Source organism: Trachemys scripta, chromosome 14 (assembly GCF_013100865.1).
Source record: "Trachemys scripta elegans isolate TJP31775 chromosome 14, CAS_Tse_1.0, whole genome shotgun sequence".
NCBI lineage: Eukaryota > Metazoa > Chordata > Testudines > Emydidae > Trachemys > Trachemys scripta.
In genome coordinates this window covers 25,421,273-25,447,773 of record NC_048311.1, presented here as the reverse complement: position 1 = coordinate 25,447,773, position 26,501 = coordinate 25,421,273, and the positions used below count along the sequence as shown (strand labels likewise).

Genomic DNA, 26,501 nt, shown 5'->3' with positions numbered 1-26,501 from the left:
AATTGAGGTTGTTGCCCTTTCTTCTGCCTGATTTTGAGCAGGAATTTGAACCTGGGACTCCCACATCCCAGCTAAGTCCCTAACCACTGAGTTAATGGCTATTCAAGGGCAGGGCCGGCGCTTCCATTAAGGCGACCTAGGCAGTTGCCTAGGGTGCCAGGATTTGGGGGGGTGGCATTTTGCCGCCCTTGGTGGCAATTCGGTGGCGGGGGGTCCTTCCGCCCTCCGGGTTTTCAGCGGCAATTCTGCGGCGGGTCCTTCACTCGCTCCGGGACCCGCCGCCGAAGTGCCCCAAAGACCGGGAGTGCGGAAGGACACCCCCGCCACAGAATTGCCGACGACGACTGGGAGTGCGGAAGGACCCCCGCCTAGGGCGCCAAAAACCCTGGCGCCGTTCTTATTCAAGGGTAGGGGTTGTTCAGCCCCCACTCTCTCTCCTTCCTCCCGCAACGCCTTCTCCTCACTCTCCCATTTTGACCAGAAATTCCAACCTGAGCCTGAGAAAACGTCCTGACAAATTTTTCATCAACACCTAGAAGTTTCTGCCAAAAGTTTCAGTTTTGACAAATTTGGCATTTTCTGATGAGAAAAAAACGCATTCCTGAAAAATTCCCAACCGGCTCTATTCAGCATTAGTGTAACACTGCTCCCATTGAAATCAGTGACCGCACAGTTAGGCCAATATTAAGTGCTTTTCAACATCTCAGCCTACAATCAGAGACAAGATGCAGGAGGTGGAGGGAAGCCAGGAGAAGAGTAATCTGAGCAATCATTTCACAGCTAGTTCTCCCATTATCTAATGTTTTCTTATTCTTTGTATTGCAGTAGCGGCTAGAGGCCCTAACTTGCTAGGCACTGCACACAAGAGTTGGTTCTAGCCCCAGAGAGTTTACAATCTAAATAGTCAAGACAAAGGAAGAATTATTATCCCTGTTTTACCGAGAATGAGAAACGGAGGCAGAGACAGATTAAATGAGTGGCTCAAGGAAAGCCAGGCATTGAAGCCTGTCTCCCACGCCAGTGCCTTAACTAGGGTTATTCCTTCTCTCATGACCTCTCTAGATCCAGGCTAGTGGCTAGTGTCTGGTGTCTAGCTGGTGAGTCTTGCCCACATGCTCAGGGTTTAGCTGGTCGCCATATTTGGGGTCGGGAAGGAATCTTCCTCCAGGGCAGATTGGCAGAAGCCCTGGGGTTTTTTCGCCTTCCTCTGCAGAGTGGGGCAGGGGTCACTTGCTGGAAGATTCTCTGCACCTTGAAGTCTTTAAACCATGATTTGAGGACTTCAATGGCTCAGACACAGGTTTGATACAGGAGTGGATGTGTGAGATTCTGTGGCCTGTATTTGCAGGAGGTCAGACTAGATGATCATAATGGTCCCTTCTGACCTTAAAGTCTATGATTCTATGAATTTACTTTTCCTTAATTTTACCCCATTACTCCAAGTAACATCCCTGACGCCTTCTTCAGTGTTTACATCCTTCCAATACGGGTTCTGCCTGCCCTCCCGGAGAAAGACAATACTTGGAAAACATTCTCATGGATCATTATTACTTCCCTGTGAGTGTATTTCAGTGTGTCTCCATAATGTAAACCAAACATGCTTCCTCTTCTCCCTGAGTAAAACCAGTTTAGCAATACCATTTCCATCCTAATTATGTAAATTAGATTCTCTCCTGTATATGGGGGAGCTAAGTTGCTACAGGCAAAGCAACACAACTCCACATAAAACACCCAGAGATTATAGCACTGAAATAATAGGGAACATTTAAAGTGAGCATACATGCTATTGGGCTATTCAGTGGTTTGGATTCAGTCCACAGCTTCTTAGATGCCAACAGCAAAAGAAATAATGTAAAACTATATAAAAGACTGTAAACTTTCCCACATTGTTGTTCGCTTTTGTTTTACAATCTTCTGTAAGTAGAAGCCAGCAATGTGGAGCTGGGATTAGAGGATAATTTGAATTCAGAGGAAATGGAATTTTAATAGTCTGTTATTTAATTAACTAATAAATAACATGGAGTGCCGCGAATAGTAAAATATCAGTAGCAGCAGAGCAAGTCTACATTAATAAATGATAAGACAACCACGCTATGAGCTCTCTTAACAAAAGCCTTAGCACAAACATTTACTGGCAGAAATTAGGGAATTGCTAGTTATTAGATTGAGATCAGAAACATTTAAATTTGGATCGTGCTAAGCAATTAACTACCAACGTAAATTGATAACATGGGCAGTTTTTCTTTCTTTAGGCAGGATGTCAAAATGTTTCTTTTGTTGTCCACCAAATAATGGAAAATGCAACTGATATTTAAAAAAGCAACATACATAGATTTGTGGAGGCATAAGAGCAAAACTGCACCCAGGCTTCCAGTGTACGATAATGGCACCAGTCTCTGTTACTTGCTCTGTTCTGTTTTCCTGACAAGGAAGAACATTTGGATGGAAAGGGTCTGCTCGTCTATTGTCCCATCACTGCAGAAGCAAGTGCCTCTCTCCCAACTGGTAAATGAGAAGTAACTCCTTTGATGTTGATGGAATTACACCAGTGTCAGATTGTTATCAGAGGAGCCTCCAACCCAATGAGGCCAGGGATTTCCATAAAAGTTATATTCATTTAGAGTGAAATTCAACTATGAAGAGGGTCAGCAAAAGTCCCATTCAGGACTCAGATCCCACTTACCCCTATTTGAGGGCATAAGTAGTGCCTAGCCCTTGTACTGACGTGGCACATGGGGCTGAAATTCACCCTGTGTGAAAATAGATCCAGTGGTTGGAAGCTGAAGCTAGACAAATTCAGACTAGAAAAAAAAAAAAGGCGTACATTTTTAACAGTGAGAGCAATTAACCATTGGAACAACTTGCCTACGAATGTGGTGGATTCTCCATCGCCTCAAGTCTTTGTATCAAGACTGGAGGTCTTTCTAAAAGAGATGCTTTAGCTCAAAGAGAAGTTATGGGCTTGATGCAGAAATGACTGAATATTTCTCTGGCCTGAGTTATACCAGAAGTCAGACTGGATGGTCATAATGGTCCCTTCTGGCTGTATAATCTCTGGATAGTTTTGTGTGGTGTTCTCAACCCATGGCATTGTGAAAGCCCCCTCAGGCCTGTTATTTTGTATTCATGCTAAGCATTTAGTCCAAGCTAAAAACTTTAAAAATATGGTGCACTATGAAATCCGAGCTCCCTCGCATCCCTTTGCTAAATGAAAAAAATGGGTCCTACTGCCTATGAAACAAATTACTACTAAAATATTTTTAAAAACTAACCTCTGACTTGTCCAGTAAAATATATTTACAACTAGGTCCCAGAAAGAAAATATTTGGAAAGCATTTCAGAGAAGACAGGGGTTTCTCTTGTAACAAAGCACCACACAATTACTTCTCCCTGCACAGAATTTGTTTGGAATCAATGATCCTACATTAAAAAAAGCACTTAAAAATACAACTGAAGTGTTGCCAGGACATATGTAATTGTAGTAACTTGGTTACGCTATTCTGTAGCATGGTATTATGAAGACAAATGGATGACTTTGTTGTTTGTAATCATCAGGATTTTCCAGAAGATTAAACATATGAAAGCAAAGCTTCCTAAGCAATTCCCTAGGAGATTTCATCATATCACAGAGCAGGTTCAAAAGCAACAGCTGATCTAATTCCAAAAGCTCTTAAACTCACTGTACATTCCAATGTATTCTTCCTGGTGCTTTTGTGAGCTTTTCTACACACCAGGCCAAATTCCAGACTTCCGTGCAAAGCCTGACAACCAGGCTTTGTGCAGAGCTCTTTATGGAGTCTGGGGAATTTAGTCCTCCTTTATCATGCTGGAGCACTTACGCAGCTGCTGCCCTTAGAACTCCCCTTATATAGGGAGGTTTTGGTCAGTGGGATCTACACAGTCATGGCTCTATTGCTCATGCTCACTCACCAAGGCAGCATGGGCTAGTGAACTGAGCACAAGGCTGGAAGCCTGTGTTCTAATCCAACTGCTACTACTGCCTAGTCTTAATTTCCACTAAACACTGAGCCTGATTCTGCTCTCACTTAAACTAATGGAGTTACACAGGTAAAAATGGCCTGAGAGCAAATTCTGTCCTATTCTTTAGCTGTGCCGCAGAAACAGACTCAGAGGGCAGCTGACGTAAATCAGCAAAGCTCTATTGAGGTCAATATACCTATGCTTATTTACACTGGCTGAGACGCTTACCCTCAAATTTAAACGTTTGACCCGAGGAGCGCGGTGTCACCTAGTGGATGTGACGTAGGACTGAGTGTCAGGAGACCAGGCTTGTGACACTAACTCATAGCCACAGTCTCTTCCTTTGTATAATGGGGTCATGACATTTACTTACACTCTGATGGACGCATTGTGAGGCTTAACTCAACAATGGGCCGGCTTCTCAGTTGGTGTAAATTCGTGTGGCTCCATTGAGATCAGTGGAGCAGTGCTGGTTTACTCCCGCTGAGGGGCTGGCTCAGTCTTTGCAAAGTGTTAGATTGATGAAAGCTATTCTGAAAGCCAGTTCTCAGTGGATAGGACTCATGAGGTCCTTCCTTCCAGCCCGTGATCCACCCACTAGACAATCCTTCTCCTGCCACAGACCTGGCTTTCCGTTCAGCTTGACAAATTTCAGAGCAAAAGTGACCTTGCAGTTCCCTCCCCGCACTGTACTTCATGCAAACAGTTTCCAGGTGTCTCTAATTTCATAAAAATATTGAAATGGAAGGGGCTGACACCAGTTACACAGCTTAGGCAAGTCTCCAAAGGCCCTTTTATCATGTTACGAATCTCATTCATCCAATATGTGATGCTTTGCTACAACACAAGCGATTGAGAATTTTTATATGATCCAAAGTAAGAATGTTGTCATGGCAGGTGCTGCCAGATGGTACTGTTCCAGAGAGTCTTCCAAATTCTTTTTTCTTAGCATGAAAGAAAATACTCAGCGTTGGGAAAACTCACTGTATTATTGTTAGTTTTGCTAGGCAAGGAACAGAAATGGGAGTTGTGAAAGCAGCAGCCGAGTTTGCTTCCTGCCTTGGTCTCAAATTGGAGTCAATTCTTGAGGCAAAGGTGTTCCCTAGGAACTTGGCATTGGCTTAGGGCTGAGACTCCTGAAAGAATGGCTTGCCCTACATGCCGTTTGTGACCACTTCTGCTCCAGGACTGGTGTATGTGTGCAAATAAAACAAGTTACACTTAGAATATACCCAGGCTCTAGATCATTTATTTCTCCTCCACTGAGAAGTTGACCTGAAAGACCCTGGACATCTGCTACCATTCAGAGAGGGGAGAGAGTCCCATGCAAAACAGGTTTCCTCTCATAGTCAGATATGAAGCCAGCTATTTAAGAGTCAGAATACGCAGTCTGCAGCTTCACTTCCCAACTCCTCTACAAATCATGGTGGTTTTGTGAATCTTCATTGGAGAAACATTCTATTTTCTTGCAATATCTCTTTTCCATTTCCAAGCAACATAGCTGAATTAAGTTGCCATAGCTACAATAGGACTGTGGCAGACCCTTGATCATCATGATTATGGCATATTTGCACTCAGAGAAATAAGGCTGCATCTTTCATTTTCAGTCTTAAGCACTTCTGTGAATGTGACTCGTTTGAGGCAGCTTGGAATATGATAAGTAAAACAGCAGGGGAAAATGACAACTTCGCGGCAGTTTGATTTCTTCAGTTGAAACCAAATTCCAAGCATTATTCCAGTTAGAAATCAGATTTAAAAAATAAATAGTAACATTTCAACAGCCAATATAGAATAGAGACTTTTAAACAGCTTTAAAAAGTATCCCAGCCTGCTGCTTTGACTCTCGAGCTATCAAAGGCACAGTCTGTTTCCCATGAATGAAGAGCGCAGAACTGGCTGAGATTCGAACCCTCTCACCGTTTTGGGTTGTTACATTAAAAAAAATGTAGCAGTCTTGCCTTCGCACTGGTTAGTACAACAATTTTTCATTCCATTGGCACCACCTCTGCTAGAATACATAGTGTCTCTCATTTGGAGGTGGCCAAGTCCTCTCTGTTGATCCAAAATAGTTTTTAAAATAAATTATTTGGGGGGGGGAGGAGGGTGGCGGGGGGGGGGGGGGGGGAGAAAGAGAGATCCTTGAAGCTTTTTCATGGATTCCTGTGTGAAAACGATTTGCAGGGAGAACAATTAAATGAGAGTGGGGGGTGCATGCTTGCTTTCACATGTTTGCATATGACTTATTGCAAGGGTTAAGAGCAAGATAGTACGCTCAAGTGATTCCAGATGGGCCAATATTAATATCTTTCTTTTCCTGATGAATGAGAAGGTATGACCCAGTTAGGAAACTGCTAAAATTACAGGCGCCACAGAGGCTTCGACTGGTGCCCTACCACAGGTTTTTTTTATCCTTACCTCGGCAACTGTAATGCTGATGAGCCGCTCGAACCTGCTGAAGGAGACGTTCCAGGGCTTCAGTATGTCCCCAGTGTCTAGGTTCTCTGCCATCGCAGTCTTTCCAGTCTGTTGAACAAAAGAAATAAACAAATGGAAATGTAAAGGAGTAGAAGAGGGCTTAAAAATGTTTTCTTGCTCCTCATTTTTCCTGGCTGTTGGGGGGGAGGGAGATTTGCATATATGCACATGGGATGGAATGGCACTGCCTATACCATAAGCTTCCTCTACCCCTGCAAAATAGATAATATAATACCAACAATGTAGGGCTAAAGTTTCAAAAGAAATCACCTCCCAGCAGCTTCTGTTGCGACAATTATTGCCAGAAACATCTAGCTTAGGTAGCTATAAGGCCCCACTGCCATAGCTGGTCAGAAAATGGGGTTTATCATCACATCTGAATGTCTCACAATCGTTAATATATTTATCCTAACAACCCCTTTATTCCATTTTACAGATGGGGTGCTGAGACACAGAGAGAGACTAAGTGACGTGCCCAAGGTCACACGGGAAATCTGTTGAGCAGAGAATTGAACCCAGGTGATGGTACCCAAACCATTGGAACATCCTTGCTAGCTGGGCTTAGTACTTTTGAAAACCTGGTCCTGGTTGTGTCTGCTGAGCCCTGAACATTCCAGCCAGGCATGGTACTGACAAAGCACAAGGCCATGGTTTCTGCCCCAAATGCCCTCAGTGCAAAGAAGGTTTGCTAGCTAAAAATCTCAGCCTTACTAAGACCTTCTATCACAAGCTCCCGAATTCTCTGTCAGGGGTGTGAGAAAATCAACCAAGTTCATGGAATCCAGGCGAGCCATGATGTCAGATCATTTTAAATTTTATAGTCACACTTCTTTTATATACAAAAATAAAATGAAATAAAAAACCCACCCACCCTGGTTTCACAAATAAAAGCGTGTCCTTGGCCTGTCAGTGCATCAACAGATTCCTTCTTCTCTTAGCGGGCACGGAAGACATGTGCCACCAACTAACTGCTCACTTGCTGAACATACAGTACTAATTTAAGTTGAGAGTGACTTATTCCTTTTCAGAGACTCAACCTGCTAGAGACCTAAATGTACTTTGGCCTTGACTTGCTACAGTGATAACAAGCCCCACATACGGGTGGATGTAGTGGACAGTGGCTACTCCTATAGTCTGTGGGCTATTGCATCAGCTGTAGAGAAGTATCCTTTATGTTAGATATTCTGGTGGACGCCAAAAGCGATAAAGAGTCCTGTGGCACCTTAAAGACTAACAGATGTATTGGAGCATAAGCTTTCGTCTGACGAAGTGGGCATTCACCCATGAAAGTTTATGCTCCAATGCATCTGTTAGTCTTTAAGGTGCCACAGGACTCTTTGTTGCTTTTTACAGATCCAGCTACCCCTCTGATACTTGACGCCAAAAGCGATAACTTTTGTAGGTCAACACTGGGAGGTTAATTCTCAGCTATATTCAGTATCTACTGGGTGCAGGTGTGTGGGGAGACACATAGGAACCATTTGCCGCTCACGGATCCGGGGGCTGGCTGGAGGCTGGTTCTGCAGGCTGGTGTCATTTAGACCAGATCAGCTTGGTATGGCCCTCAGAGGGGCATCTGCCAGCTGGGGATCACCAGAGCATAGCAGCTTTCTGGCCACACCCCTTTTATTGCCCAAGTTTGCCTCAGGTACATTCAGTGGACCTGCGGGTGGGGAAGGGGTTAGAAGCCAGCACTCAATGAGTCCCCCATGCCAGGGGAATCTCCAGCCAGGAAGATTAATTGACTTTTCAATCCCTTGGTGCCTTGGGCCTGGAGTGGGATTCAAGCTTGAACCCTGGATTTTTAATTCCACTAACACAGTGATTCTTAGCGACTGGTCCATGGACCGGTGCCGGTCCCTGAGATCTCCCTGGCACAGGCAGCAAGCCGGTCTCTGGGATCAAAAAGGTTGAGAAACAATGCACTAGCATATTTTTCTGGCGGTCCCTATAGACCGTTTTATAGAGTGTTAAAGAGTCTAAGGTTAGTTTATAGCTTAGGGCCGAATTCTGCTCGGTTACACCAGCATCATTCCAGGGGCACACTGTTCTTGCCGAGCACTTGCTTCGCTAGTTTTCAAACCCAATGGTCAGGGCAGTCCCCTGGATAAAGACCTTCTCACTAGAATAAGTTCTGCAGACAGTCACTGGCCCAATGAATAAATAGCATGCTGCATTTCAAGCTGAAATTCTGACGTTAACATTACCTCATAAAAAGAGTTTAAACTTAGGCGATAAGAGTCTCCCTCAAGCTTGAGTGTGTGTCACTGAGGATACTTAACAATGAAAATACTGCATAATGGCCAGCTAGACAATGGGATCTGGGTCTGCTTAATGCTCCAGTGTTCACTGATGAAGAAAACATACACATATGGTCTTGTTGAAACATTGTGCTTTGACACACAGGGACCGTGAGTAAATTTCCATATGTATCATGGGCGACGACTGGTCTCTTTCTACTGTTGCCATGCCTGCCTCTTCTAAAAATAACGCGGCAGCTTGTCATGAGTGCCCCATGTGCAGCCTTGGCACCGTTTTATAGAAGGCATAGCCTAGGCGGAGGCAGAGGAAAGGTGGCTTTACTTGGCCTGGATTCTCAGCTGCTGTGGGGACAAAGTGGCCTTAATTCTTACTTACCTGGGGCTGCCTATGACTGCTCTGCAACTTTGTGTCCCTGCAGCACCAAGCATTATTAGCACTTACTTTCCCACCCGTGATCTTCCAGACCAACACGGTCCACAAGGAAAACCACTGTACATTTGCTTATATCAACCCTAGGCTGCTCCTAAACTGGGGACATTCGCTCCCAGGCCACTGTAGCACCATAATGCTGCCAGAGTGGCATAGGCAGGCTACAGCAAGGGTCACAAGAACATAAGAACGGCCGTACTGGGTCAGACCAAAGGTCCATCTAGCCCAGTATCCTGTCTACCGACAGTGACCAATGCCAGGTGCCCCAGAGGGAGTGGACCTAACAGGCAATGATCAAGTGATCTCTCTCCTGCCATCCATCTCCATGCTCTGACAAACAGAGGCTAGGGACACCATTCCTTACCCATCCTGCCTAATAGCCATTAATGGACTTAACCACCTTGAATTTATCCAGTTCTCTTTTAAGGGTTTTGGTTAAGGTTGGTCAAAAATTGTCCATCAAAACATCTTTCGACAGAAAATTGGGTTTTTGACAAAAGGAAAAGTTTTGTGGAACGTCCCTGCTCTTCTCGAAAATGTTTGTTTGTTTGTCGGAAAACTGAAAAAGCCAATCACAAACATTTTCACTTGAAAACCATTTTTTTGGGGGGGGGGGAGGGAGGAGGAGGAGGAAGTTTTCAATAAAAAAAATAAATTCAGGTTCTTTTAGATGCAAAGTCTTAACTTTCTGCAGGAAAATAAACCCCATTTTCTGACCAGCCCTTGTTTGGGTTCAATAGCACCTGATGGAAAGCCCACTGAAGTCTGTGACAAGACTTCATTTGACTTCCATTGGCTTTGGATCAGGCCCTTCTTGCAGAGTATTTTCAAAAGATTGAACAAGAATACAAAGAAAGAGGCACTGTCAGAAGGGTGAGACAATACAATATTTCCAGAATAATACCTCAATCCAATACAGGGCTGCAGTGTAAAATGCCACTTTTGTTTTGTCAGGGATCCCCTGCTCTGTGGGGCGTATTCTGTTGACTGACACTGAAGGCTTGTCTCCACTTACCAGTGGATCCAGGCTGCAGCGATCAATCCACCGGGGGTCGATTTAGCGGGTCTAGTGAAGTCGCTCTCCCGTCGACTCCAGTACTCCACCGGAACGAGAAGCATAAGGTAAGTCGACGGGAGAGTTTCTCCCATCGACCCAGTACAGTGTAGACACTGCTATAAGTTGGCCTAAGGTACGTTGACTCCAGCTACGTTATTCACGTAGGGAATTGTCTTTTTTACAGGAACTTAGGGCACGTCTACACTACGGGTTTAGGTTGACCTAAGTTACGCAACTCCAGCTATGTGAATGTACAGTGGCTTCTTTAGGGGGCATGGAATTTTAAGGTTACAGGAACCAAATTCTGCTCTGTTATACTGGTGTAATTCAGAGTAAGTCAGCAGAATCACTCCAAAGTAACAGTGATCAGAAGTTTGTCCCAGAACTGTACTACACCAAACATAGAGGATTTTGTTAGAGTAACTCTGGATTTATATTGGTGTAAATGAGAGCAGAATTTGGTCTAGGATAAGACAGTAGTACTATAACAGCCTCAATTACCCAAACTCCACTTCCCACAACTCTCAGATAGGTAGTGTCAGTCCAGCTTCCTTTATGTTCTCACATTACCATTCCAGCTTATTAACTCGTTACATTAGCCTAATAAAAGAAAGTGCGAATGCAATAAAATGAAAACCTTCCCCACACTAATCAATACAAGGGAAGCTGTAATGTGCCTAGCCAATTCAGCAGTGAGTACTAATCCAGGAAAAGTGACTAACAATAGGATACCATTAGGATAAATTAAAAAATTGCAAAAGTCAAATTATGGTCCCAGTGGAGTTTTAGCAAACCCACCATGATTTTTAAAAGGAAGGAGGGTTTCAGTCATGTGGAACATTTTAACTACTACTTAACTATTACTGTGAACATGCATGCACATACGTATCTCTACTTATATGAGCAGTCCATTGACTTTAATGAGAATTAATACCCCTCAGAATCTTAAAGGATTGGACCCACAATGTTTGCAATGCACGGGGCAGAATTGTTTGCGCCATCAATGTTTTCCTGATGGTAGTTCAGATTCAGACTATGATCTGCTCTTTTCCTTACATTATAGAAAATTCAATAAGACAGAAGCTTATTAATGGACATAAGGATCAAAATCCTACCCCTCTTGCATATATGTGTGCAGGATCAGGTCCTAAATAGACAACCTGCTGACAAAGAACTGGAAAAAGTGTGGAAGTGGTAACAGTGCAGGACAATTAAGATATATATAAATTCTTTCCAGGATTTTTTTTGTTTGAAGTTATATTTTATTTATTTCATTCCTGGGTGACTTGCCCATTTTATTATTTGACCCCAATGGGTCAAATTCGCTTTAAAAACAAAAAGACCTCGATAAAGTAGCTTTAATAAATCAATCATGGTGATCTTAACCTACTAGAAGGAGAAGCACAGGCAGGAGTGGTAGTCTGTGAAGGTCCCCATCCCTTCATGTTGTATGCTGACACACGAGCGTGATAACTTTGGCCCTGAAAATGCATTGAAATGGAAACAGAAGGGTATTAAACATTTCATTTATAAATATTAACGGTAATACTCTGTACTTTGCTTCTTCAGTGCCTCATACAAACATCAACTAATGAACCCTTATCATAGTGACTTTTAAAATTATTTATAGCCAGTTCTACTCATACCCTAACTCATACCTAATAGGGCCACTGAACTCAATAACTGGTGGAGAGACGTTAAATGACTTGCCCAGGGTTATACAGCGAGTCAGTGGGAAAGTGGTGAAATCAGTGAGATTAGTATGTACATACTGCTCACTCCAAAGGTTGTAGAATCAGGGCCTATGAAAATCTATAATGAAGTAATGAGTACAGTTTTAGGGGTTTTTTGTTTGTTTGTTTGTCTCCTAGCAGTAGAGTAATCCCTATGATTGGATTCAATAGAAATCTGCTTTGTTTAAATACTAAAAAGTTTACCCAAAGCTTATCTAACTGTCCATTCTCTTTGGTCTAAAAAACTGGGCTGGAGCTGTCATGAGAACAGGTGTTTTTGCTAGCATTACAGCACTTCCCGTTCTAGTTAGGTTGGAAAAACTGCAGAAATAGCCTCCCTTCGTGGTATTTTGGTCCTTCTCCTCTGGTCCTGAAGGAACCCAGGAAGCACTGAGGCTGGCAAAGGTGAAACACAAACTAAATGTTAAAAACTTTTCTGAAATTGAAAATAGGTTCTGGTTCAGTTCAAAGATGGTTGATTCCTTACTAATCCAATCTATTTTGCCCATTGCTTGTCTACATGGCATCACAATCTGGACTATGGGGGTGTGAACTGTATAGTGCTCTAACGTGTTGCGCTGTAAGTGCTCCATGTAGATCTTGCTGGCACAAAATTAAAAGATATCTAGTTCACACTGATGTACAGTAGAACCTCAGAGTTACGAACACCAGCGTTACGAACTGACTGGTCAACCACACACCTCATTTGGAACCAGAAGTATGCAACCAGGCAGCAGTAGAGACAAACAAGCAAATACAGTACAGTATTTTGTTAAACGTAAACAACTAAAAAATAAAATAAAGGGAAAGCAGCAGTTTTCTTCTGCATAGTAAAGTTTGAAAGCTGTTTTAAGTCAAGGTTCAGTTGTAAACTTTTAAAAGAACAACCAGAACGTTTTGTTCAAAGTTATGAACATTTCAGAGTTAAGGGCAACCTCCATTCCCGAGGTGTTCATAACTTCGAGGTTCTACTGTAGTCCTGTTTCAAACAGGATTACATGAATGTGTACAAGGTACCTTTTAGTTCACACTGGCGGGGTCAACCTGGAACAGTTAGACCGTGACACGTTAGAGCACTCTACAATTCATACCTCTGTAGTCCAGACTCTGGCGATGTGTAGACAAGCCCTAGCAATATAACTAAGGCTGAGGTTCTGATATCCTTACTCACATTGGAGAGTACCTTATTTCACAAGGAATTCCTCGGGGCCTGATTCTCATTTGCATGAAGTTGTCCTTACGCCGCTCTGACAATGGTAACAGGCCTCAGTGTAAATAAGAATCAGGCCTGCTGACTTCAGTGGGTGCATAAGGGTGGCAGACTCCGGTCCTTAGGACCCAGTCCTGCGTATAGTGTTTAGTCCCACTAATGTCACAGTGGTAAGAGCTACTTCCAGCACTATGTGTTGGCAGGACCAGGACGGTAACTCCTGTGTTCTAATCACTAGACAATGTTCCCACAACCAGAGTCACCTTCTTCCAAACCTACTACCCACTGGTGCTTTGACCAGAATATCATGAGGGACTGGAAGACATAGTTCAAAGATCTCCCCCAAATCCCTGAGTTAATGGACTACAATGGGTCCAAAAGAGACATTACAATCTATCAACGATAGCATAGGGAGACCCTTGACATTAATGGACAGCTCCCCAGTCATGCATCACAGCCTGCGTGCCAATGCAGACAGAAGCGTCTAGACACCTAACACTGCTCCCATTGAAGTCAGTTGGAGCTTTACCGTTGATTTGAATGAGACTAGAGATAGGCCAGTGATGAGTGCTTCTCGAAAATCCTGCCCTTCATTTAAAGATACGGCATTCTCGGCAAAGAGTGTGAGTGTAGACAGTGTGCAATTGGCTCTGCTGTTAACACATGCCCCTGAAAGTGACTATGCAAGCTGAGGAGGTTTTATGTTGAGTAAAGGTACTTTGGATTGCTGATAACATAACACAAATGCAGGAAATATATACGATAGCCCGGCAGCCTGGAAAAGTTTCAAATCAAAGCTCTTCAGACTGAAAAAACGCCTGTTCTATTCTGGCTGGGAGGTTTTTATATTGTGCCCATCACTTTACTCTTTGCCATGTCTACACTACAATCAGACATGTGACTGCTGCAGGGGTGGGTACCCCTGAGCTAGCTTTGACGTAGCTAGCGTGAATAGGGTGACCAGATGTTCCGATTTTATAGGGACAGTCCTGATTTTTGGGTCTTTTTCTTATATAGGCTCCTATTACCCCCAACCTCCTTTCCTGATTTTTCACACTTGCTGTCTGGTCACTCTAAGCGTGAGTAGCAATGGCAGCGAAGCTACAGCAGCTAGCTACCTAAGTAAGTGCCCTCGGGGGGAGAGGGGGCCCATACAGCCCGGGTTGAAGCCTGTGGTGCTGCAGCCTCACTGCTAGCTTAGAGTTAGCTCGGGTATGCCTACATGGGCTGCAATCATAGCTCCAACTGCAGGGTAGACATACCCCCAGACATACACATTTGAGAATTTTAACCCAAGTGGACAGTCAGATCTCCAACACCCGTGCTTCAGGGCACTGGCCTGGGGGTTTTGGAATAAACTTTATTTTCTCCCTGCTGTTATTTTGTCTTCAGGGCCTGATTCAATCTCTAGTGAAGACTCTCATTGACTTCAGTGTGTGCTGGATCAAGCCCCAAGTGAATGGTTCCAGCGTAAATATTTGTGTGAAGTTTGAACAAGGTTTGTTCCCTGCAAGCATTTGCAAAACACAAAATTTGCTTGCACAAATGTTCACAAAAAGCCTGCAGAGAAGGGTTACAAACATATGGTTCAAGTTAGCTTGCTTAAAAATCCAAGTGAATATTCATGAGAGATTTTCTCTGTCATTGACCCAGTTCTTATCTGTATGAAAATACACGTCTTCTTAAAAGACTGCAAGCAGTGACTTTGTTCCTGAATGAGGGAGAGGAGATAGAATTGTTATTTTATCCGTCAGACATGGAGTCAGGATTGGATCTCTCAGGAGCCTTTGATCTGCACTAAGATTATCCTGTGATCCAGAGAGCAGCGGCTTTCATTCCAATCTTTTCTGATCTCCCCATAACATGACAATTTACAAAACAGTTCCTGCTGTCTGTCTATTCCTTTGTGACTTTCAGATTATGGATACCAGACATATTATGCTTAATAACTGGCAGTTGTTGTCAGAGGAATGGCACTCTGCTGTTCTTGCCAAGAGGCCCGGATGCAAATGTCACAGCCCGTGTACCATTTGGGGAGTTTAAGATCTAAATTAATGATTTGGCATTTACCATTCTGAGGCCTGTGATGGTGCATCTCAAAGACTGAAGATTGTCCATGATTATTTCCCCAGCCAAAACAGAAAAGTCTTCAGAACAGCTCCATTCCACTAGAAAATAAATAACAAGGGGGAAATGTAATCAGATTTCAGTGTCAGGTAAAGAAAGAGAGGCAGTTTAGCACCTGGGAAATTAACTAGCCTTCTTTTTCTTCTCCCCGCCACCTCCCATTTTCCTATTAGCTCTTCCATCGGACTATAGCGAGACAAAATAATGATGTTTCACAACACTGTGAACAGAAATTGGCTGTGGTTTGTGTGTCTCTCAATAACAAAAAATAGCTCAAAAGCTTTTCATAAAAGTACATTTAAAATGTTTTGGCATGCAAGTTACATTCAGTGAGCATTTGCTCTCATTTAAGCAACTTCTTTTTAAAGAAAAAGCAGCAGCAGGAAAAATATATTGTGTGGAGGACTTTGGTCTGCAAACACAATGAAGCAAGCCTATAAATCAAAATCAATATAAAGCCCCTGATCTTGCAGATGGATTTGCATGGGTGGACCCTTGTGCATATGCAGAGCCCCAGGGAATCAGTGAAGTTTCACACTAGTGCCAAGCTCTGATCATAGATTCCGAAACCAGAAGGGATCATGGTGATCATCTAGTCTGACCTCCTTTGTAGCACAGGCCACAGAACTTGCCCTAATCATTCCTAGTGTAGATCTTTTAGAAAAAAACATCCAATCTTGATTTAAAAAATGGGCAGTGATGGAGAATCCACCCTGATCCTTGGTAAATTGGTCCAATGGTTAATTTCCCTCACTGTTAAAAATGTACATGTTATTTACAGTTTCAATTTTTCTAGCTTCAGTTTCCGACTTTCAGATTGTGTTATTCCTTTGCCTGCTGGATTGAAGAGCCCATTACGAAATATTTGTTTCCCAAATAGGTATGTATAAACTATGATCAAGTCACCCCTTAACAGTCTCTTTGGTAAGATAAACAGGTTGAGCTCCCTGAGTCTTTAGTGGTTCTCCATCTTTTCTCATTTGCAGACCCCTAAAAATTTCAAATGGAGGTGCCGACCCCTTTGGAAATATTGAATGGAGGCGCAGACCCCTTTGGAAATCTATTGTCTGTATATATATGAATTCTGACCAGTCAGTTTTCAGTCTAAATCTTTTGCGGACCCCTTACACATAGTCCACAGACCCTGAGGAGTCAGCGGATCACCACAGGTTGAGAACCACTGGTCGATCACAAGAAGCCACGTTGTCCAACTCTTTAATCATTCTTGCGGCTCTTCTCTGGAGCCTCTCCAATTTATCAACATCCTTCTTTAATTGCCAATCCCAGAACCGGATCGTATTCCAGCAGCAGTGAGACGGGTGCCAAATATTCTACTCCCCTATTTATGCATCCAAGGATCACAATATCCCTTTTGGCTATAGAGTCCCACCGGGAGCTCATGTTCAACCATTGCATGCCAGGATAGAGTAAATATGGCCTACATATTATAACACATCATGTAGCTCTTACTGCAGGAGCCAGCCCACAGAGGATTGTTACCCCTTTTTTGGCCCAGAAGTTGGCCTGAGTGGCTAATAAAACTTTGGGTTCTTGCAGGTTGTTCCAGTTAGGAGGAGAAATGGGATGGGGCCAGATACCCCTGATGCAATCTTGTTTATTTACAAGGAATGTACAAAGTCCTGTTTCCCTGAACACAGGAGGAATCAAAGAGGAGATAATTTCTTGGCCTATAGCCCCAGAACTCTTGTTTTAGCACCACACTGTGCTTGTTTATGCTGCGTGTGTAGCTTTCTTCTCTCTCTCTCTCTCCCTCCCATCAGCCCACCCAAAATAATATCCAGTGAAACCCTCTGTACATGTAGTACTAATTCCTGGGTCGACTCGCAAACATATTTGTTTTAGGAGTGGCCTTTAAAAAGGAGCAGCAGCTATCTTAAAGGATGGGATGGAGTTGCAACCACCAGCTTCAATGATATTTTGCCCAACCCACAACAGTATTATCCTCTCTGGGCCTGAGCCAAAGCTCACTGAGGTCAATAGGAGTCTTTCTATTGACTTCAGAGGACATAGGACCAGATCTCTACTCCTCATCAGATTGTGTTACATAATCACAGAAGTCACACAGAGCCATGAGGAATTACTAAGCAGTAGCCCACTATGAAAATGAATCAACTGATGCTTTACTGACATATACTTTGCAATTGAAGGGGCTTATCCTGCAGGCTTAAGCAGATGCCGGGGTATCTTTACTCATGTAAGTGTTCCCATTAACTTATAAGACGTACTCATGAGTGAAAGATTTACAGGATCAGTCCCACTGCCATCAATCTCCCCCCTCCATTCCTTGCAAAAATGAATGAGAACATAAAAATAAGATAAAATAGAGTGATGCAGACAAGTTAAATCATTTTTAAAATGAGCACAAGCAAGTGGGGAAGTATGACTGCTGACAGGAAAATAGCCTATTTTTTAAAAAAATTATACTCTAGCAATGGCAGGTACCAGGGGTATAGTTAAGGGCCAGTTACTGTTGGAGACTCACACATCTGGGATTTAATAGTTGTCCACTTCAAAAACGCAGCAGACTCAAACTTGTGGACAAGCTGTCATCCTGGACATCTATTTCAACAGACCCTCACGATCTCTTTACAGGTTAGAGATCAGCTTCTTCGCTCAGTTATGCTGATGTAAGTGTGGAGAAACTCCATTCGTTTTCTGCATTTACACCAATGTAACCGAGAGAAGACGTTGCTCCAAAGACTTCTGCATTTTAGACCCTCAAAATTCCCCAGGGCGGTTACTATTTTCAGAGGTTTAATTGTTATCAGCTTTAGTTTTTAAGATCAAGCGCTAGATAAAAATCTATTTAGAGCATGCGATTCTCATACAGATCACTGGTAAAGCTGAGTCTGCCCTATTTGGAAAAAAGAAAACAATATTTCACAATATTTTCTGCTCAGCAATTAATTTCCATATTTCTGCAGGGTTGCCAGAACAAGAGGCTCATGCCACCTTTCCCTTCTCTTCTCCTTCCATCCCCCATGCTCAGCATTCCCTCTCTCTCTGACAGTGCTGTGTGATCTTAGACAATATATGCTATGTTCTGAAACACTTTAACATTCACTGCTAAGTAAACACTGTTGTTCTTGATTTTGTCCATTTGCCTCTGGCTTTTTTCAGGACACGTTTCCCTAGAGTTCCATAGAGTTTTAACTACCTATCTACCGCTGGCTTTAATGGGAGTCACGGGGCTATCTCCATCCGCCTCTATGAACATGTAGAGATTGTTACTGTAAGATGTTGGAGGGTTTTTGGTGTGTGGAGGGTTTAATTATAGCAGTGCCTGTAAGTGCCATTATACTTGATGGCCTGTCAGAGTTTCCATTGTAAACCATGATTTTCAGGGTTTTATAACTCAGCTGTATTAAATCACTTGGAACTGAAGTCTGGTATGCACGCTGCTAGCATGGACATGTTCCCTTACTGCAGTAGGGTACATTGGAGAAGCCAGTCCTAAGCTGCTCAGCATCTAACAAACGGGCTGTCATTTCAGATGCTCTTTTTCTTCTCCCGGCTCCAGGTAAAACAAGATGGTGTCATATAGGGCCAGATTCTGTGGAACAGCACTTTACTGCACTCAGACCAATGGGACTAGAGGCAGAGTAAGGTACTTCTCAGCATGAGAAACGGTGTGTGTCCTGTGTCTGTAAGCTCTGTGTCAGAGCTCGAAGCTCTGAGAGAGCAGAGACTATGGGGGCTTTAAGCCACCTCTGGGCCTTCCCAATCCTAGGCTGTTTTGGGGATTGGAGAGGCCCTGGGCATAAATTACACAGCCCCAGAGGACGGTCTAAACTATGGCAGCCGCCGCAGGAAACCCCAAGGGCTGTAGCGCTACCAGAAATCTCTGCCTCGCTGCATGCTGCAGCCCTGTCCTAGCACGCCCCTCCTACCCCAGCACATCCCCTGCTTCAGGGCTTACAGGGGAGTCCTTGGAAGGCAGCATTACGTCTATCTTCACCAGTGCTTGGGCCAGGAGAAACCCTCCTTCAGTGGGAACCAGGGCTTTTCGGGTCTCTTTACACTGCTCTGCCCGGTTTACCCAGCATGAAGGGTTTGGAGCAGGGGTGAAGATCTCAACTAGCTTCAGAACTTGGTCCTTAATACAATGAAAGCCCTCCAAGTAAGGAGTGTGGCCCCGATTTTCATTGACACTAAGGCTCCTTGACACCATCTGTAATTTATGCCCATTTTAAGGCCCCTAATAAACTGCCAGGGAGGTGTAAAAAGGCCTTAGTTCAAATGAGAATAAGCTCCTGTGTCTTTGTATGTATTCGGACAGCAGCTAACATAATGGGGCCGCATTTCTGCTTGAGACCTCTGGATGCTAATACAGTTATATAATAACAACAATGGCTAATGGCTTGTAGAAGGATACCTCAAAAAAGAGACAGAGCGCCTCATTATGAGTGCACAAGAGTAGACCTTAAGGACTAATTACATTCAAAACAAAATTAACCAAACAGAATTGCTCCCCGAACTGCGGAATGTGTTCTGAAAAGGAAGCGACAGTGGAGCATCTGTTGATGAGGCACTCCATACATGCTCCACAGTCTCTTCCTTTTCAGAAGAGCCCTGGGTAGGAGGCAATATGTGAACAGACACAATGAGGTCGCCCAGTCTGTACTGCCGCCTCTATGGCAAGTACGGATTTAAATGCAGCCTGCGGTATTATGACCACCAAATTGGAAGCGCTCTAGAGAATGAAGAAGCGAAGATTTTATGGGAGCTGGCAATTGTCACAGACCCAACAGTGCATGCAAACAGGCTGGATATAGTTGTTGCAGAAAAGATGACAAATCTTTATCATGTTAATTGAGAGTGCCATACCAGCAGACAGAAACACCAAAAAGAAACAAGAAAAGAAGACAGCGAAGTCTGAAGAACTCTGCTATGTAATGGAACGGTTATGGACAACAAGAACAAAGATGATCCAGTGATTACTGGAGCACTTGGAGCAACCCGGAAGGCTATGAATAAGTTGCTCAAAGACATGTTAGGAGTGCAAGACATCACCATCAGTGACCTCTTGCAGACAGTGCTCTTAGGCACTGGAAGAACTTAAAGGAAAGTCAAAGGAGAATGAGTGCATCTGAGCACCCAAAATGCTGGAATTCTGCAGAGGAGTGAACAAAACTCCCGACTACCCAATCATACAGAGTAGGGCTGTCAAGCGATTAAAAAAATTAATTGCGATTAATCGCGCTGTTAAACAATAATAGAACACCATTTATTTAAATATTTGTGGGTGTTTTCTACATTTTCAAATATATTGATTTCAATTACAACACAGAATACAAAGTGTACAGTGCTCACTTTATATTTATTTTTGATTACAAATATTAGCACGGTAAAAAAACAGTATGTTTCAATTCACCTAATACAAGTCCTGTAGTGCAATCTCTTTATCATGAAAGTTGAACTTACAAATGTAGAATTATGTACAAAAACCCCTGCATTCAAAAATAAAGCAATGGAAAACTTTAGAGCCTACAAGTCCAATCAGTCCTATTTTTTGTTCAGCCAATCACCCAGATAACAAGTTTGTTTACATTTGCAGAAGATAATGCTGCCTGCTTCTTGTTTACAATGTCACCTGAAAGTGAGAACAGGCTTTTGCATGGCACTGTTGTAGCCGGCGTCGCAAGATATTTACATGCCAGATGCGCTAAAGATTCATATGTCCTTTCATGCTTCAACCACCATTCCAGGGGACATAAGTCCATGCTGATGACGGGTTCTGCTCGGTAACAATCCAAAGCAGTGCGGACTGATGCATGTTCATTTTCATCATGAGTCAGATGCCACCAGCAGAAGGTTGATTTTCTTTTTTGGTGATTCAGGTTCTGTAGTTTCTGCATCAGAGTGTTGCTCTTTTAAGACTTCTGAAAGCAGGCTCCACACCTCGTCCTCTCAAATTTTTGAAGGCACTTCAGATTCTTAAACCTTGGGTTGAGTGCTGTAGCTATCTTTAGAAATTCCACATTGGTACCTTCTTTGCATTTTGTCAAATTTGCAGTAAAAGTGTTCTTAAAACAACCAACATGTGCTGGGTCATCATCTGAGGCTGCTATAACATGAAATACATGGCAGAATGTGAGTAAAACAGAGCAGGAGATATACAATTCTACCCAAGGAGTTTAGTCATAAATTTAATTAACACACTATTTTTTTATCGAACGTCATCAGCATGGAAGCATGTCCTCGGTAATTGTAGCCGAAGTATGAAAAGGCATATGAATCTTCAGCGCATCTGGCATGTAAATATCTTGTGCCACCGGCTACAACAGTGCCGTGCGAATGCCTGTTCTCACTTTCAGGTGACATTGTAATTAAGAAGTGGGCAGCTTTATCTCCCGTAAACGTAAACAAACTTGTTTCTCTTAGCGATCGGCTGAACAAGAAGTAGGACTGAGTGGACTTGTAGGCTCTCAAGTTTTACATTTTTTGGTTTTGAGTGCAGTTAAGTAACATTTGTAAGTTGCACTTTCATGATAAAGAGATTGCACTACAGGACTTGTATGAGGTGATCTGAAAAATCTTATTTCTTTTGTTTATCATTTGTACAGTGCAAATATTTGTAATAAAAATAATACAAAGTGAGCACTGTACACTTTGTATTCTGTGTTGTAATTGAAATCAATATATTTGAAAATGTAGAAAAACATCTAAATAATTTAATAAATTTCAATTGGCAGTCTATTGTTTAACAGTGTGATTAAACTGTAATTAATCACGATTAATTTTTTGAGTTAATCCCAAGAGTTAGTTGCAATTAATTGATAGCCCTAGTACAGAGTCATGGTCAGGATTTGTTGGTGACTTATGGAATAAATTTTAGACAGTAACTGTTCCTTTTATGCTTAAAGATCTTCTATGTTCTGAAGGCTATTTGTTTAAAAAAAAAAACCCAACAAAACATCCCCATGATGTGGTACTGAAGGATAATAATTTATTAAATAAAATAATAAAAATAATAATTAATTTCCCCAAATATTCAGAGATCACAGAACTCAAAGAAAGAAACTGGGTAATAAAAGGGCGTGCATTTTACAAACAGCAAGAGAAGGCTGAGTTCCCCTCCCTCCATCATTGTACCCATCAAAACAAAAGAGGAGGTTTTCAAAATAATAAAACAAAAGTGTATTGTAACAGGTGAAAGCAGTTCTAACAGCTCTGAGCAAACTGATGTCCTGTCTCACACAGCTAGCTGGGGGCATGAGATAAGGGCAAGTGATTCTTTCTATACGCTCACTCGGCATCTGGCCAACATTCTCATCTAGTACTCCTTTGAGCAATTGGCAGGTGCCTAGCTATTGTGTCCAGAGGAGAGTGGCTGCCACTCTGGGAGTGTGACTAGCAGTATGTCTACACTTAGAGCCTGTTTAAGCTTAGATTTCATTTAAATAAACTGCAGTGAACTGCAAGTTAAAATCATATTACTGCATAGTAAACCTTGTTCTATGGTTTATTTATTCACACAATAGTAATTTTACATAGAATAGTCGCAGTGAAAAGAAGCTAGCATGTCTGTGACACAGTCTTCACAGTCACTGTAATAATTTATAACTGCAGGACTGCATCCATTGACTTCAATTGACATTTGACAAGGCCCACAATACAGAAAAATACGTCAGGGTAAGGATAATGTGCTTATTGGTGCATCTTCTCAGAGCGCGCTGAGAGCAATTTTGGCAGTTTCATTGCATATAATTTTTTTTTTTACTATGTGTTAGCTTACCTTGCAAAGCTTGGTTGAAATGAATAAATTACCGGCACCACTGATTTGAATGCATTTTTTTGGGGGGGGTCGTATGAATAAAAGGCAGTGGTATGGTGCAGAAATGCACTTCCTGGTAAGAATTCTAGTTGCTGGGATGGTAATATTCTGAGCAATGGTACAGAAGGATGCTTAAAAGTACATGGAATATTAATGAGGCATCACTGTCATCCACAATCTGACACATACATGGAAATTAAGATACTAATGCTCCATTGTTTTACGGCCTCTTTATAGCATTTCAGTGGTGCAAACAGGCGATAAGCCAGATGGAGCTGCTTGTCAAAGAATTCCTCTAGTGTACTGGGCATAGCTGGAATGTAGCCAGAATGTCTATTCGCTTTGGCTTCCAAGTAGCTGGAATTTGGACACAGACTGCTCAGCCTAAGAATAGGGGAAGCACAAAAGTTGCTCAAAACCACCTTCCGCCAAGCCCCATTCCTGCACTGAGCACAGCTTGGTAGGACCAGAGAATCATAGGCATCATTTAGGGCTTGATCCTGCATCTGCTCAGGTTAATGGCCAAACTCCCACAGACTTCAAAGGGAAGCAGGGTCTGTTCCTTACTTGTTAGAGAAAGAGACCGGGAATTAAGACTTCTGGGTCTTATTTGAGACTTCTAGTCCAAATAGTTTCCCCAGGCTCTTCCCCACCGTTGTACTCCAAACTCTACTCCCTTCCTGTTCAGTTCAGTTCCCCTGACTCACACTGTATGCAAAAAAAAAAAAAAAAAAAAAAAAAGGTATGTTCTTAACTTGGGTTAATAACTCAGGTTCAATTCACAGTGAAGACATGGCAGCTTGGCTTTTAATTCAGGTTAGCAGCTCTGGTGAAATTCTGTAGGGGTTTCTGAGGCAGAACTTGGACTGTTAAGTTGCCATGTCTTCACTGCGATTTTAATGCGAGTTAGCTAACCTAAGTTAAGACCACTCTTCCCCCTCCCCCCCAGTGTAGTCATACAGTCATACAGGGCCTTAATTTACCACTGATTGCCCTGCAGCTGATGTGGCTATTCACACCAGTGCAAAGGGAGGGCAAAACACCACCAGCACTTTACATTCACTTTGTACCGGGATGCAGGGCAATGGAGAATCAGAATCAGATCCTTGGAGACAACTTGGATGATGGAGCACATTGGGGTCGGGCTATGGTGAACCAAGGCAAAAAAGCAAGTTCCAGAGCCGAGGACCACCTACCGAGAATGCCCCTCCTGATTAAATCAAGAGACTGTTAGCTGGAATGCTTCAGACGGCCTTGTCTGTATTAGAGAAACTTTCACTGACATAACTTGCAACCCCCTCATGTTGACGTGCTACCTTGGTGAAAGGCGGGGCCTATACGGGTAAGGCTTAGACCAAGGGCTCTGGACTATGGAGGTCTGACATGGCTTTACTGCTAATGCACTTTCCCGGATTCAATTTGCAACTGATATTGCAACTCACATGGGGCAATGAGAGAGAGAAGCCAGTGTTATAGGTCACCGTCCAGTCTGAGCCGCAATACAGGGCAGTAACAATACTGTTAATAATCCTACAGTTCCTCATGAGGCCAAGCTAAGAAGTGGCTCTGCCTGTGAAAGTGTCCCATGCTGGTGATACTGTTGTTTTGCTGAAGTGAGGCTGACTGTTACATGGCTAATAGCCTCTAACCCTTCACTGTTTCTTGTTCCCTTCTTCAAACTTGAGAATAAAATTATTTTCCGACCAATTTTGTCTCTTTTACCATTTCACAAATATTAGTGTCTTTCCCTTCTGTTTCATGGTTTAGATTGTTAATCCACTACCATTTTCAAAGATGGCTGCACAGATTTGGGGTATGCATTTTGTTGCTTAAAAATGGACCCGCAGAAGCAGTGAGAGGGCACTAAATACTGCTTTTGAGTAGGTCCTACATAAACAATGGCCATTGACAAGTTTTTTTTTTTAATGTTGATTATGGAGGGGTAGATTGAAAACAGAAAATAAAATACAAGATGGCAACATTTTAAAGGTTGGTAACATTAAAGCTCTAAGCAACATGATGATGGGACTTTAAGAAAGAACAAAAGACCGCCTACCCTCAGCATTTTAAAAGTGTGATGGGTCTGACTTGAACCCACAAAAGCAGAGGCATAAATATCTACGGATGAAGAGGGTCCTTTGTAAGAGCTCAAGAACAAGAGCAGGTCTTATAGACGGTAGCAGCTGAGCTGTAGGATACCTTAGTGCTGCTGGGTGAATTAAGGATGGAGCATGCTCCAGCCCTGTTCTCAACACCCGAAAGGCCTGCTTTGTCTTGAACACTGAATGTCCTCGCTGTTGCGGGTTTCTATCTGACTCTTAATGTTATGTCAGAGCAGGGTTTTTTTTTGTGTATCTAATATATTGGTGACTATGTGTTTTTAATGAAGGTGCCCTGTATTCCGGAGCTAGCAAATGCACAGTGTGTAGCTGCGGTTGCCAAGATAAGTAGTAATTTTTAAATAAACAGCAGTATAAACAGTTACATAAAACTCATGTAAATTGCTGGCACATAATTTTAGACTGGCTTAAGTTATGTAACCTACTTTTAGCCAAGATTTTTTTCCTTTTTCTTAAAAATACCCAATTCATGCACTTTACATTTTAGAACAAGGGATAGGCTTCTTGTCACCTGTTTCTTTCCCACCGCTCCCTTTTTTGGGGGGTGATGTGCAAAGTGCAGGGCAGCTCACCGGAGGGATGGACGGACAAGAGATACAGTGAAGGTAATAAAACATCTCGCCCACCCCAATCATTGATTTATTCAGGAAAGGGGCAGCTTTTCCTGAATAAACAGAAAGCACAAGCCACAGCAGAATTGGTCACTTCTCTTGGCATTTGTTTCCTCACTCACACTTAAATTGCTCACCAAGTTGCTCTGTGGTTTAATTAGATCCAAAGATTTGATTTATGTTGGGAAGTTAGACCAAAGTGTTGCAACCCTGGGGGACTAAACTATTGTGTGCCACAGGCAGAGAATAGAAGGGAGCGATGTGCTTCAATGCCAGAGGCCTTTGCAACAGCATGGAGTTGATTAAGTGAGATATACCCAGATGATCCAGGCAAGTGACCCATGCCCCATGCTGCAGAGAAAGGAGCGCCCCCACCCCCCCAACATACACAAGGTCCCAGCCAATCTGACCTGGGAGGAAATTCCTTCCTGACCCCAAATCTGATGATCAGATTAACTTCGAGCATGTGAATAAGACTCATCAGCCAGGCATCTCAGAGAGAGGTTTCTCTGTACCACCTCACAGCACTAGTCTACTCCATCCGGTGGCCTTTCTCCAGTTGCGGCCAATCTTTGTTGCTTCAGTTTCTTCAGATCTTTTCTAATTCAGAGCATCTCCCCCCCCCCCAGATTTATACACAATTTTCACTTTCCCCAACAGACACTTGGTATCCTCGTCCAAATTCTCTAAAGAGCGTG

General features: G+C 42.9%; 1 protein-coding gene across 1 annotated transcript in view; it reads right to left on the bottom strand.

Annotated features, from left to right (window-relative positions):
- The window catches only part of ANKFN1 (ankyrin repeat and fibronectin type III domain containing 1), an 83,198-nt gene that overhangs the window by 17,681 nt on the left and 39,016 nt on the right, over positions 1-26,501 (bottom strand). The window contains exons 6-8 of the mRNA XM_034790040.1: positions 15,218-15,315; positions 11,595-11,685; positions 6,397-6,504 (exon numbers count right to left, since the gene is read on the bottom strand). Of these exons, the coding sequence (XP_034645931.1) occupies positions 6,397-6,504; positions 11,595-11,685; positions 15,218-15,315 (297 nt within the window). The remainder of the gene's footprint in view (positions 1-6,396; positions 6,505-11,594; positions 11,686-15,217; positions 15,316-26,501) is intronic.